The sequence below is a fragment of the Mesoplodon mirus genome, assembly GCF_964341445.2.
Source record: "Mesoplodon mirus genome assembly, chromosome: 9".
Lineage (NCBI taxonomy): Eukaryota > Metazoa > Chordata > Mammalia > Artiodactyla > Ziphiidae > Mesoplodon > Mesoplodon mirus.
Window position 1 is genome coordinate 95,342,880 of NC_138985.1, and position 14,038 is coordinate 95,356,917.

The 14,038-nt window shown below is 51.1% G+C and overlaps 1 protein-coding gene across 2 annotated transcripts in view; it reads right to left on the reverse strand.

The window, feature by feature from the left end:
* Positions 1–14,038, reverse strand: part of PLXNA4 (plexin A4) — a 622,339-nt gene that overhangs the window by 376,790 nt on the left and 231,511 nt on the right. For both annotated transcript variants that reach the window (XM_082632940.1, XM_082632941.1), the window contains one exon: positions 3,995–5,247. In XM_082632940.1, the coding sequence (XP_082489066.1) occupies positions 3,995–5,247 (1,253 nt within the window). The remainder of the gene's footprint in view (positions 1–3,994; positions 5,248–14,038) is intronic.

Here is a 14,038-nt window from a genome sequence, read left to right on the forward strand (position 1 = left end):
CTGAGCCTGCGCGTCCGGAGCCTGTGCTCCGCAACGGGAGAGGCCACAACAGTGGGAGGCCCGCGTACCACAAAAAAAAAAAAAAAAAAAAAAAAGAAAGAAAGAATGGGCCAGAAGGCAAAACTGTAAGTTGCTTCCATTCCCCGCCCTCCCCCAAGCACCAGCAAACACCTGGGCTGCTTCCCCAGCCTCTACACCCAACGCCCACTCCAGGATTTTCGTTTGCAACATGCGCTGACTTTCACAGGGACACAGTCCCAAGAGGAGGAAACTCCCGGCGGCTGGCCCTTATCTGTGATAGGGGCTCAGCCAGCCTCTCTGGTTCTCCTGGAATAGAGACAACAGGTTGCTCCCTGGGGGCCTGCAGATCGAGGCTCCAGCTTCCCAGCCCTAAGCTTCTCCCCACAGCTGGTCACCAGGCTGTGGGCCACCACGTGGCTCCACCAACGCCCCATGCATGGCAGGCTCCGACCCCATTTTCCCTGAACACAGCCAAACACAGCTGGGACCTGGGGAGGGGGTGGAGCCTCAGGGCTCATACTACTACCTGCTCTGAGTCCTGGAGGCATGAGTTCAGGGGAAGGAATGTGAATCCCAGGAAATGAAGAGACCAGAAAAGCCTGAAGAGCACCATGGAACAAGCATTCTAGCTTAGGAAATCAGGACAACAGGAGCACAATAAAAATGAGTCACTGGGCAAAAGGTACAAAATACCGGTTATAAAGTAAGTCTTGGAGATGTAATGTACAGCATGGTGACATAGTGGATAATACTGTATTGTATATTTGAAAGTTGCTAAGGGAGTAGATCTCGAAAGTTCCCATCATAAGAAAAAGAATGTGTTACTATGTATGGTGATGGATGTTAACTATAGACTCTTCTGGTGATCATTTTGCAATATATACAAATATTGAACCATTATGCCGTACACCTGAAACTAATACAGTGTTACATGTCAATTATATCTCAGTTTTAAAATGAACCACTTTTCAAGCTCTTTGAGTTGTAACTATGACAAAACCCACAAGGGACACCCAACCCTACAAAAAACAAGTCCTCAAGTCAGCCTCCTGGGCTTTATGCTCCCCTCCCCCACTTTCCTGCAGCTGAAACGCCGCAGCAGGACAGAGGCCATCTGAGAATTGGTTCCCCTTCCCAGGCCTCAAGGGAATCCTGGACTCAGAGGCAAAAAAGAACTCTAGAATTCATCTCATCCCTCCCCTGCCTCAAGGTAAGAAGGCAAGAAGGAAAGGAATCCAAAGGCCTTGTGAATGAATGAGTGCAGGAAAAGCTGGGTTTGCAAACTCTGTGCCTGTGAGGGCTCCTCAACGGGGACACTCAGGAGCCTGGCCTGCGTGGTCTGAGCTGAGGCCAAAAGAACCGTAGCCAAGCCCCAGAGCAAACTAACTCGAGTATGGGCTGAATCAAAGGAAACTGATACTGTGCATTAAAAGCTGGTGTGGCCTTTTAGACGGGCTGGGGAGACAGCCCCAGCCCTGTGCGGAGTTCCTGGCCTCCTCCTTTCTGCTCTCAGCCCTGAACTTGCCTCGAACTTGAAAAGGCTAATTAAAGCCCAAAGAAAAATCAAAAGCTTGTTATCTGGCTCCATTACTCCCAGTCCTGGCATTAGCCTGTCTTGCAAAGCTGCCTTCCCTCTGTTCTCTCCAAGGCCGCCAGGCGGATGTTAGGACCTGCAGCTCGGCAGGCTCCCGTGATGAACTTTGCTTTTTGTACTGTGGCAGGGAGCAAGGGCGAGACAAATGCTTGCCCATGGGCAGCCAGGCTGATCTCCGCAGCTGATTTTACTCCCAAAAGCATTGCCCAAAAAGACAGGATTGGAGAAAGTTTTCTGCAGCAAAAATAGCCAACCCCTCTGATCTCAAAAGAACTAGCTGTTTAGTAAGCACACAGCAGAAACTTTCTATTTTCTAACACAGGTGTATATGTGAGTGCTTGTGAGGGTATTTCTTGCGTACATGCACATGCATGTGTGTAGGAGTGTGTATGTATGTGCATGTGTGCAAGCGTGGTGGCGAGAGGCAAGGGGGGTGGTGGTTCTCTTCAAATGTGGTCTCTGCTATTCACTCACAAATTCTATGACCGGGGGCAACTCATTCAAGTTGTTGGGCCTCAGAATGAAGGTACAGACCAAGGGATCTCTGGGCACCTTCCCCATGCCAACACTCTTAGGGCATCTCCCCAGGGACCTACGTCTGAGTGTGTAATATACATACACAAAGCACAGCTCCTGGCCTGTCACTCACCGCCTTCATGTGGGAGCAGTCCATGACCCCCAAGTTCATAAACTAGTCTCACAGACTCTCTTGAGTGGATCACCTACTGCCCAAACCAAAGTCTCCAAAAGATATGTCACCTGCTAGGGCTCAGCACATACAGGGGACTCCCCTCAGTTCTCTGGCCTGGCAATGATGGTCAACGTGTTGCTTCCTTCTTTGATGCGTGGTGCCTCTCCCATTTCCTTTGGGACACTAGGGGTCTCCTGGCTTTCCAGAACCCCCAAGAAGAAACGGCATCTTTTAGTATCAGCCCAGGTAACTGGAAAACTCACCACTAGAAAACAGCCTGAGCCTAAACGCTAGGGCACCAAAGAGAAACCTTGGGGCACAAGTGAGTTCCTTCTTTCTCCTCCCTCTCCCCTCCCCCTCCCCCAAACCCCACTGCCCCGAGGAATGGCCTCACTGCGTGCTGGAGGTATGGGTGCCAGTGCCCTCTGAGGTCTGCTTGGCAAGCAGCCATATTTCATGAAAAGAAACCTGCACTTCTTAAATCAATCCAAGTACATTTTCCTAATATGGAATTCCACCAAAGTTTGACTAGGAGTCAAGAATCACATCCATGCATGTGCATACGTCTACCTGATGACTAAATTGTCCTTTCTTCTCCCTACATTAAGACTATAGGATAGACTTTCTCCAACTAGGTTCATAATTTTTCAACTGGACAATAAAAAAGAAAAAGGGAAAGGAAAGTGACACGGGGCATAGAAGATGCCAACAGCTGAACCTTCCAAGTCACTTTAAGAATGGTTGAGAAAAAAACAACAATGAAGATGAACAGAAGTCAAGCCACAGAAAGGCAGATGCTTTTCACATTGGGTCACGAGTTATGTAGGGAGAGGCAGGAGGCTGTGTCATCCGTGGCACCGGTGGTTGCCCAGCAGTTCTGAGGTCCGGTCTGTCCCTCAGGGCCCACGGGCCCTGGGCAGGCCTCCTAAACCAACCCTTCATTCTCCCCGTCCCCTGGTTTCCTTCAGCCCTCTGTCACCCAGCACTGCTCCATGGCTGCTCTGGACACTGTGACATGTTTCTTCCATGAGACTGTGCACACAGAAGATACTTAATAAATACAGTTTTCTAAGCAAGCTTAGAAAACTGTTTTCCCCTCTATGTTCACTGGACTCTCACCCTACTTCTTCTGATCTTATTTTCCCATTTCCTAAAGATACGCAGGGGCTAAAAACGTACCTCTCCTGAAGTCCTACATCCACCCCAAACGTAAAATGACTGCCTCCTTACTCCCGGTACTGGTTTTACTCTAAGCCCTGCCTCCACCACCCATTGTTTTTATTCTAAGCTCCCAGGAGAGTGACTTGCAGCATGGTCGGTAAGAAGGTGGGTACACCTCTCAAGTCACCACATATGACAGTGCAGCCTTCAAGAATGCCCGGTGCACGTGGCATCTATGGCACACAATTCCACCTATTCCAGCCCCTCCTCTTACAGCCAGTGAGCCAACCAGAAGAGAGAAAAGTGCTGATAGGAAATCTATATTTAGCTCCAGCTCTGACTCTTATAAGCTCAGTGCCATGGTCACAGCAGGCTTGAGCTGGTGATTATCCGAGTCCAGTGAGACCCAGAGGTGGGACATACTTGTCTCATCTACAAAATGGGACACATGATTCACACACCATGGAGGCCACAGCCTAGGTCCCGACACCGTGCCATCCCGGCCCACAGGCCCTCCCCGGACTCACCGCGCTGCTGCAGGGAATGTCCTTCACCTTGAGCCAGGCCAGGTCCAGCGTGCCCTCGCCCCGATAGCAGGACTGCAGCCGTTCCTTAATGCGGTCATTGATCCGCTTCAGGACAAAGATGCACAGGGCCGACTCGTCCAGGGATTTCATTTTCCGCTTCTGGCCTTTGGAGAAGACGGTGAAGAGGAGGTCGTCCTCTGGGCGAACCCCGAGGGTCCGGGCGAGCACGGCCCCAGCTTTGGACAGGTAGGCAGCCTGCAGCAGGCGGTACTCCACCCCGCCATGCTCACAGCCAATGGGCACCTCCACGTAGGAGTTGAAGGCCGTGTCCTCCTTGCAAAGTCTCACGAGCTTGGACGTATAAACCTGCTCCTTTGTGGTGGAGCCGGGGGGAGACACCATCTCAGGCTGAAGCGTCAAAAAGTAGACAAAGTTGCCGCTGCTGAAGCCATAGACGTAGTAGATATCAAAGTCGGGGATGACGGTGAAAGTGTCTGAAGGAATCTTGATCATCGAGGCCACAAACTCATCGTGGAAGACATACGCGAACATGCCATCCGCCTCTGAGTTCTTGGTCAGTTTCCGGCTGGAGATGGTGGGGAAATACTCCGGCTTCCCGTCCACGGCCGTGGCAATGAAGAGCTTGTCGTCCAGGTTGTTGTAGGAGACGATCACCCCAAAGACAGAGCCACTCTCGTTGACCCCCGACAGGTAGTGCTCCTTCTTGTGGAAAGGCTCCCCCAGCTTGAAGAGGTCCTCCAGCCTGAGCAGCTTGCAGATGCCTTGGTACAGGCTCCCGCAAGCGATCAGCCTGTTCTCCTTGTAGTCGATCAGGAGCATCTTGTTGACATTGTTGGTGGTGGTCAGGGGCTCGTTGCACGTCTGGACAATGCGGGGAGGGTAGCACTTGGGGTTGTCCTCGTCCGGCCCGGTCTGGTGGGTCACCAGGACCTTCAAGTCACTGGAGAGCTTGTAGATCCGATTGACGGCCCCCACGTAAATGTGCCCTGTCCTCTCGTCCACCACCAGGTGGTTGAAGCTCTCGGCGGGCTCCCCGCGGAACGTGACCAAAGACCGCTTCTGGGGCAGCAGGGGTGGCTGCTGGGGGAGCAGAGTGGAGGAGCCCATCCCCACCATTAGGAGGTGGGAGAGCAGGCAGGTCCAATTCCAAGGCATGGCTTTCATTTCAGAGACGCGTCCTCGGGTCACGGTCACGCTCGGCACAGCAGTGTCGAGGGAGGGGTGCAGGCTCCCTACGGGGGGGAAAGGAAAGACGTGATGCTGGTTGACAAAGGCAGAGGCTTAGTTTCACCCCACAGCTTGTCTGGCTGGGCCCTCAAATCATCCTGCACACGCTGAAACAGACCTGCAGTGGGGGACGCTGGGGCCAAGGGAGCCAGTCCCCAGTGTGTGGGTATGAGTGCCCAAGCTGGGTGGCAGCAGGAGGGCACTTCAGTAATAGCACTAGTTAACAAGACTAGCAACAGTGACAACGATAACGGTGACGGTGGTGGTGATGATGATGATAAACAGCCATTGCCCACAGAACGCCTGAGTTTGCGCCAGCCACGGTCCAGCACCTCCCAGAGACTCTCATTTCATCTTAACAAACCCTCAATGCAGAGCACCTTCCACCTGCCCCTCCAGATCTGCTCTCAACCCTTCTCCATGCCCAGGAGGCTGACCTGTATGGACTATACCTCTGCAGGCTCCTTGCCCTTGGGCCGGGTTAGGTGCAGCCAGTGGGGAGAATCAGCCGAAGCCCAGTGGGAGGGGGAGAGGCTAGGAGGAGGGGAGGGGGGCTGCAGGTCCTGGGAACCACCTCCTGCCCGCCTCCCTTTGGTCCTAGGGGAGGGAACGGGCCTCAACGTTCTCGCCCCCAAACACTGCCCTGCCTCTAAGGAGGCACGTGTCAAGACCCCCTCTATTAACCTTTGTGCAAATGACCTGATTTGTATGTACAATGCTTCCTGCCGGGACCCTGACTAGCAGCCTTGTGATATAAGTACTACTGACACTCCCACCTTACAGCCGAGGGGAGTAATCCAGGTTGCACAGCTAAAAGCCCTAGAGGCCAACTGAAACCAGGACCAGGACTGTCCAAGTCCATGGCAGACTCTCATGCGGTCCTGCTAAAACATCTCAGTTTACCCCAGCCAGGCACAGACGGGGACGTCCACCAGTGACTGTTTACGCACAGAAGACTAGTTCAAACAACCCTTTTGGGGGCTGTCCATTACAGCCCTGGCCCTCTGGGTCTGCACCTACTGCAGGGGAAGCTTCTCCTTTGCACCTCCCCCCTGCTGGACAGTGCATGAGGCCAAATTAACAACCCACATCCCGGATCCCTTTACTCTGAGGCAGCCACCAGGTCCTCTGGGCGCACTGCCCAGGTCTGAGCCCCGATGTCATTTTGTATTTTTCATTTTTTTTTAAGCCTTTACTGAATTTATTACAATATTGCTTTTGGGTTTTTTTATGTTTTGCTTTTTTGGCTGCGAGGCATGTGGGATCTTAGTTCCTCGACCAGGGATCAAACCCGCACCCCCCGCGTCGGAAGGCGAAGTCTTAACCACTGGACCGCCAGGGAAGTCCCCCGACGTCATTTTAATGAGGCAGGTCTTGGCCGCTGCCCAGGGTGAGGCCTCCTTTGAGACGTTTTCATTAAAGGCAGAGAACAAATGCTTTAAGAAAAGTGGTCAAGTAAATAAACAAATAAATAAATAACTCCCCGTGGAACAAAATAGCTTTCCATCCTAATGGTCTCATTCATTTCTATTCAAGATTCTTTTCTGCGTGTGTTTCCAGAGGATGGCTTCATATTTCTTCCAGTTTGGGAGAAATCTGGGCAGGAACGGCCTACATCTTATTCGGAGACATCTCAGCTCTGTGGGATTTCTCTCATTTCCTGCTCCCAAACAACTCAGAAACAAGGTAATGGAAAGAGGTAGATGGCTGAGCCAAAGAAACCTATCTGCCCCTCCCACAAGCAGAGAGAGTACAAAGTTAGATGGAAACCAAGAGAAGAAAGAAGAAGGAAAGCAAAACAAACACTTGACGTTGTCAGCTAACAATGACATTGACATTGGCATTTTCATTCCCAATGAAAACCACAAACATTCTCAAGAAAACATCAGAGGAGGGAAACTGGCACACCCAGGACCGACAGCAGTCCTGTGAGCGGAGGGCCTTCATCTCTTCCCCCACATGGCAAACGTAAGCTTAGGGCACATTCCAAACGAGCAAGACACCATGGATCCAAGGATGGCCGAGGCTGGACCAGGCCCTTGAAAAACCCAGAGTCAGGGGGGCAGACACCGCCAGAACCCAATTACTCAGACGGTGAAACGTTACATGACGGACTTCAAGAGCTCAGGTGAGGACAGCTGACCTCTAACCCCGGGCTAGGGAGCAAGGAGAAGGCTGTGGGAGGCCTTGGAGAAGCGATGGCACTTGGGCTGAGCCGTGAACTTCGAGAGGACCCGCAGAGCTGGAAAGGAAGGGCCTCCTTGGGAAGGGGTCCATGGAGCCACAGCAAGGGCATTTCAACCAGGGTGCACACCAGGAAGAGTCTGTCTGGAAAGCGAGAGGAGATAGGGCTGGAGAGGGAGCCAGGACCTCGTCAGGGTGCCCCTGGGAGGTTGAGACTAAAACGCACAGTGCTGAGGGAAGAAACTTAAAGGAAAAGAGCTCAGCCGCCGCTCCCAGGGAGGAGCCTCCGCGCTCCTGTCGATTTAGCCTTTGCTTAAAGAACTGAGTTTGAAGCTGAGGCCTGTGAGCTCCGTGGGGGTAGGGGGGGCCTGCCTTGCTCACTAGTGTGTCCACAGTGCTAGACCCACACCTGACCTGGAGTGGAGACTCAAGAACTCTTTCCTGACTGGCAGGAAGAGGGGCTGGAGGCGAGGAGGAGCATCAGCATCTGTGCATCATTCATGGGACCCCAGGCCCCAAGGCAAATGCTTGCACACCCATTACCTCACTCCTCAGACAACTGTTCGCTGGGGTCAGGAGTGTCTGACCTGCTTTTCAGGTGAGGAAACTAGCTCTGCAAGGGCATATGGCTCATAAGTGGCAGAGCTGGGGGTGAAACCCAGCTTTGCATTATTGCAAAGCCCGTCCTATTTCTAGGAATGCACAATTCCAGAGCCCTCAGAAGCCCAGTTTAACCCACGTAAGTTCCCCCACACAGAAATCCCAGGACATCACCCGGCAATACCAGCTCTATAGGAGGAAAGCAAAGCCCCTGGAGACTCCCAGGGACTCCCAGGGCATAACCTCACAAGTCATGCCCATCACAGTGGGCACAACTGTTTCCCTCTGAAAGCATTAAGGGCTGGAAAGTGCCCGGCACAGGGCTTCTCCTGGCCCGAAGTAAGTGCTTCTTAAGTGAGAGTTGTTATTGTTGACAAGGGTGAAAGAAGATGAAAAGGATTAGAATCAAAAAATGCCCGATGGCACCATCTCTGTTAGAGTGAAGAGGGGTCAGGAGGTCAGGCTGGTTCATCATGAATTGCCTGGGCAAATCTAAATATCAGAGAAGAGTCTAGAAGTTTTTGAGCTGAAAGAGATGATCCAGTTTGATGATTCCCAATCCCTGATTTTAGTGATGAGGAAGCTGTGATCCACAGAAGTTAAAGGACTCGCAGGAGGTCGCATAGTGAGTTCATGGTGGGGAGGGGATTAAGCTCAAGTCCCTGGCCTCCTAGTCCAGGGCTCTTCCCACGTCTCCTGACTTTACCTGAACCCACTTCAGCACCTGCTCCCTGGCCTTTGTCTGGAGGAGCCCGCTCTTTGGGTGCCATATTCTCTGCTGCCTAACGCAGCTCTCAGAACACCACTGCCAACAACCAGATTCCAGCAGGGCTGGTCATCCTCACTCCAGACAGGCAGGTGCAGATCAGGCCTCAGCCACCGACCCTCTGGAGGGAACTTTTGGCCGTCCCTGTATTGGAACCTGCCAAGCCCCGGGAAAGTGTGCCTGCCACACCCCGCCTTACTGTACACACTCACGGACCCACAAGCCAATCAACAGCTCTCTGCTTTGCAAGAGGCAAGACGAGGAAGCCCGTAATTATAAATTTACTGAGCAGAAAGGTGCCAGGCCTCATTCTCCATCTTGTACACAGACACAGGAGACACAGTTATGCATCTCAAACACTTGTCACCCTCATCTGGGGACGCCGAAATTACTGCGCCTGGAGAGGGGGGAGCCCACAGAAAACGATGACGTGTGATAGGAATAACCAGCCTCTCATTCTACACACCACGAGAGACGCCGATTAGCAAACAAACAAGAGAAATGGAACAAACAAGAGAAATGGAAGAGAAGGGGGAGCTAGCAGGGATGTGGGCTTCAGCTTGCCTCACCAGAGACCCCACCGGGCACTGCCACAGCGGTGAGCCGGCTGCAGCCCTCCTACCCCAGCACAGGACCCACAGATGAGCAGAGCTGCCCTCCAGGGCGGCCTGAGGCTCTCCGTCCTGGCAAAGCTGGACTTCTCCAGTTGTGTCCGTTCCATCTATCCATGTAAGTGATGACTCAACCTAGGAAACCCTCATTGAGATTCCAGATCCCATCCACCTCTCTCAGGTCATCATTCAGCTGTTTTTGTTTTTGTTTTTTTTAAAGATTTTTTTGATGTGGACCATTTTTAAAGTCCTTATTGAATTTGTTACAATATTGCTTCTGTTTTATGTTTTGGTTTTTTGGCCACAAGGCATGTGGGATTTTAACTCCCGGACCAGGGATCGAACCCGCAAACCCTGCACTGGAAGACAAAGTCTTAACCAGTGTACCGCCAGGGAAGTCCCTCAGCTGGTTTTAAAACAAAAGTATCAGAGGTAGCATTCAGCCCAATTCTGACTCTTCAAGGCAAATAATATACCCCAGTCACCCCAAGATGGCCCGGAAGGACTCACTGAACTAGGTAGGGTGGGAAAGGGGCGGGAAGACAGAACTGAAAGTCTCTGAATCAAACCCAAACACTCTGCTGTTTCCCCCTCTTTGAAATCAAATTTTAATTCTGAATCATCTCAGGGGAGATGGGACTCATTTTTAGAAGCTGATCATCATTTTGATTAGAGAAATTGGGGCTTTGTTTTGTGTGGCAAGTGGTGAAGCGCTCAAACTAATTTTCATGAAATAGCATCATCTTCTCAGATTCCTGAGTGGCACAGAAGAAAGTTATTATACCGTAGTTTAAAAATAGCAATTACCTCACGAAATTACTTTAGAGTTTACAAAGTGTTTTCACATATATTATCTCATTCTGATTGTACTGTACTTGGCAACGCTGTTAGGTAGAAGAGGCATTTGTAAGTATACGGCCTCTATAGATAAGGAAACGGAGGCATGTAAGGAAACGGAGGCATGAGCAGGGACAGGTCCTGGCTGGGGTCACACCCAGTGATAGTGTGACTTGGCAATCTGTTCAGGTCTCCCTCGGTGGCACGCAGTACCTTCCCTGACCCTCTGGACAGAATCCTGTTTTCCTCAGGACGTTTGCCATGGGATAATAGAACATCCAGAAAATGTCTTCTAGGATGATGTTCCAAAAGACAAGTCATAATCCAGCATCAGTCTAGTAACCTGCGCAGGTTACCGGTACTTTTTTAATGAAATAAAATAGAAGAGAAAAATAAGAGTATGTCACATTTAGGAAGGATAAGACTTTTGTGAGACTTTTGTTTCAGCCACGTATGTGTATGCGTGAGTGTGATGTAAGCATACTTCTTACTGTCGGTCACTGTGATGGTGAATTTGATGTGTCCACTTGGCTGGGCCACCGTGCCCAGATATGTGGTCAAATAGTATTCTGGATGTTTCTGTGAGGGTGTTTTTGGATGAGATTAACATTTAAATCAGTGGACTTTGAGTGAAGCGGACTCTCCCCTAAAATATAAGTGTGCGGCTACCAGATCAGGTGAAGACTGAATAGAACAAAAGCCTGACCTCCCCAAGGCAGAGGGAATTCTGTAGCAGAAGCCCTTGGACTTGAACTATGACATGGGATCTCCTCTGAGTCTCAAGTCTGTGGTCCTACTCTGCTGATTTTGGACTTGGAGTCTCCATAATTGCATGACCTAATTCCTTAAAATCAATCTCTCTCACTCTCTCTCTCTCTCTCGATATATATATGTAGTTTCTGCTTCTCTGGAAACTCTAATACAGTCATGATTCAAAAAAAAAAAAAAAGAAAGACACTGTTAGAGATAGTAGACACCTGTTTTTTTTTTTAATGAATTTTTCAAATACTTTGTTAGGTGAATTAAATATTAGATGAATTGTGTTTGATTATACAACTTTTTTTTTTAAGAAGATGTTGGGGGTAGGAGTTTTTATTAATTAATTTATTTATTTTTGCTGTATTGGGTCTTCGTTTCTGTGCGAGGGCTTTCTCTAGTTGTGGCAGGTGGGGGCCACTCTTCATCGCAGTGCGCGGCCCTCTCACTGTCGCGGCCTCTCTTGTTGAGGAGCACAGGCTCCAGACGCGCAGGCTCAGCAGTTGTGGCTCACGGGCCTAGTTGCTCCGCGGCATGTGGGATCTTCCCAGACCAGGGCTCGAACCCGTGTCCCCTGCATTGGCAGGCAGATTCTCAACCACTGCGCCACCAGGGAAGCCCTCCCTGTTGTTTTTGCTACCATTCATTTATCCTCTAGGGATCCGCCCCTTCACCCCCTCTCAGCCCAAAAGCGTCTGGGGAAATTGACTCCACCCCTGGTTCAAGGGAGGATACATGACCCGGGCCCAAACCAATCAGCACAGAGCAAGGGCAGGTCACAGAGACAGAGTTTAGGGATGGGTACCTGGTTGGATCAGAATCCCTGGGAGGCAACAGACTTTGGATGGAGCGCTGAGGAGAAAGTCCTAGGTCTTCCATGGGCTGTGGCCTTGGAGAGGGGTGGGCTTAAGAACTGCGGACACCATCTGGTAACCAGGGGAGTGGGGTGGGGGGAGCCTGAAGAGAAGGAAGTTAAGTACGAAGAGAACAGAGCTGAGCCAGGGCATAGAAAGCCTGAGTCCCAGGTCCTGGTGACATCACACAGATGTCTAGATCACGTGCACTGAAGCCACCTCTATGCTTATACTTCCTGGCTACGTGAGCCAAAAATTCCCCTTTTGCATAAGCCAGTGAGGGTTCTGGCATTTGTTAATGAAAGAATCCTGACGCATACACAGAAAAATCCAGCCTTCCAGCCAAAAGAGTAAGGTGTCTCTCACCACATCCTCCCTAATAGACTTTTCTTTCACAAGAAGAAGCATGCCAACGAGATCTCAGTGTCCCACTGCCCCAGAGATAAACTAGAATTTTGCAGATAGTGCGGCTTTTTCCAGGTGAGTTTGGGTGTGTGTGCGTGCGCACGCGCGTGTGTGCGCGTGTGCGTGTGTGTGTGTGCGTGTGTGTGCTGACTTTCATAACCCATCACGATGCTCCCCTGTCTGCTGGGCCTTTGCCTTGAGGGCTGTGCTGACAAGTCTCCTGGGATGCTCTCCACCTGTCCATGCCTCCGTGTCCTCGGCACAGGTGGCTTCCCCTGCCCAGGGTGACCACCGCACTCCCTCACCTAGGCCCTCACCCTTCCAGTGAAGCGTGTGTGACCCTGGCCCTGGTCTAGGGCAGCCCCCGCTGCGTGTCCACCCAGGAACTCGAGATAGTCTCACATTCTACAACCACAAGCGTCTCACATTCCACAAACGCTGCTATATTTGCCCACTGGTGCTCCCTGCCATCTAAAAAAATGTGAGCTTCTGGAGGTCAGAAATGACTATGTATTTTTCACCACTCTTCTCTTCAGTTCCAAGCCCAGAGCTTGATATAGGGTCGGTATGTTGGGAATACATGAAGGAACGGATGGATGAATTATGAATGCATGAATGAATGATGAATGCCTAAACCAGGAACGGATGACGACTTCACAGCAGAGTGTATGAGGTGGGATCACCCACAGCTGAAGTAGCAAGTAAATCTTGGTGCTGAGCCACTTAGCCCAAACACACCATGCTGATTTCACCCTGCTCTAATCAGGGCTTAGAGCTACTTAAAATACCCACTTCTGCCCATTAAAAGCATGACTTCAAAGGCAACAGGGAAACTACATCTTTCAGACACAATTTACAATGAGAACTGCCGGTCCTCCAGCTGGAATATCATAAGAGGTTGCCTTGCATCCACAAATTAAGACTTGAGAACCACTGCCCTACTCAGCAGAGGACGTCAGCGCAGCCTATGTTGAGGAGAAGAAGCTGGGCCTGGCAACAAAACTGCGGCAAGGAAAACAGACAGCGCAGGAGACCCGGTTGCTGGAAGTCCGGATGCATTTGTTCATTCGGCCAATGCGTGCTGATGGATCACGTACCACGAGAGGGGTTCTCAGCTGGGTGCAAGGGCTACAGACACTCCACAGCAGACGACAGTAGCCCTGCCCTCCAATGGCTGAGGTCTCTTACTGGGTCCTGTAGCTTCCCCTTTGAGGTCAGCCATAGTCACTGGCAAGCTCTGCCGAGCTCCACCTCCCAACCCCTCCTGGTTTCCTAGAAACCAGGAGCCTCATTCCCCTTAGTCCCCCTGACTGGGCTGCACTAGAGGTAATTCATTTCTTGCGCAGGTGAGGCCAGGGGACAGGAAGCTAGCTATCCACCAAAACTGTGTGTTTCCCCACCCGTGCAGCTGCTGTTGAAAAGAGATGGCTATCAGCTATGGCCTACACTTCTTGGCCTCTCCATTTCCACACAGTCTCCAGGTGTGACTGCATGACTGGTGAAGGAGTGTCATGGTGACACTTCCAGACCAAAGCAGGTAAGAAATAGATATGTCTTCTCGACAGATCCTTTCACCAGCTGGATAAACAGGATTCTGAGGCCCTGCAAGATGGGGGAGCCTCAAGATGGAAGGACCCAGCCACTAACCACAGACATCCAGGTCAGACAAGAAATAAACCACTCCTGGGACGAGGCTCTGAAATGGTGAACTTGTGTGTCCCAGCAGCTGGCACCACCCTAACAAACACAGGCGGAAACGCAGCCAGCACGCTGCCTATCAGAG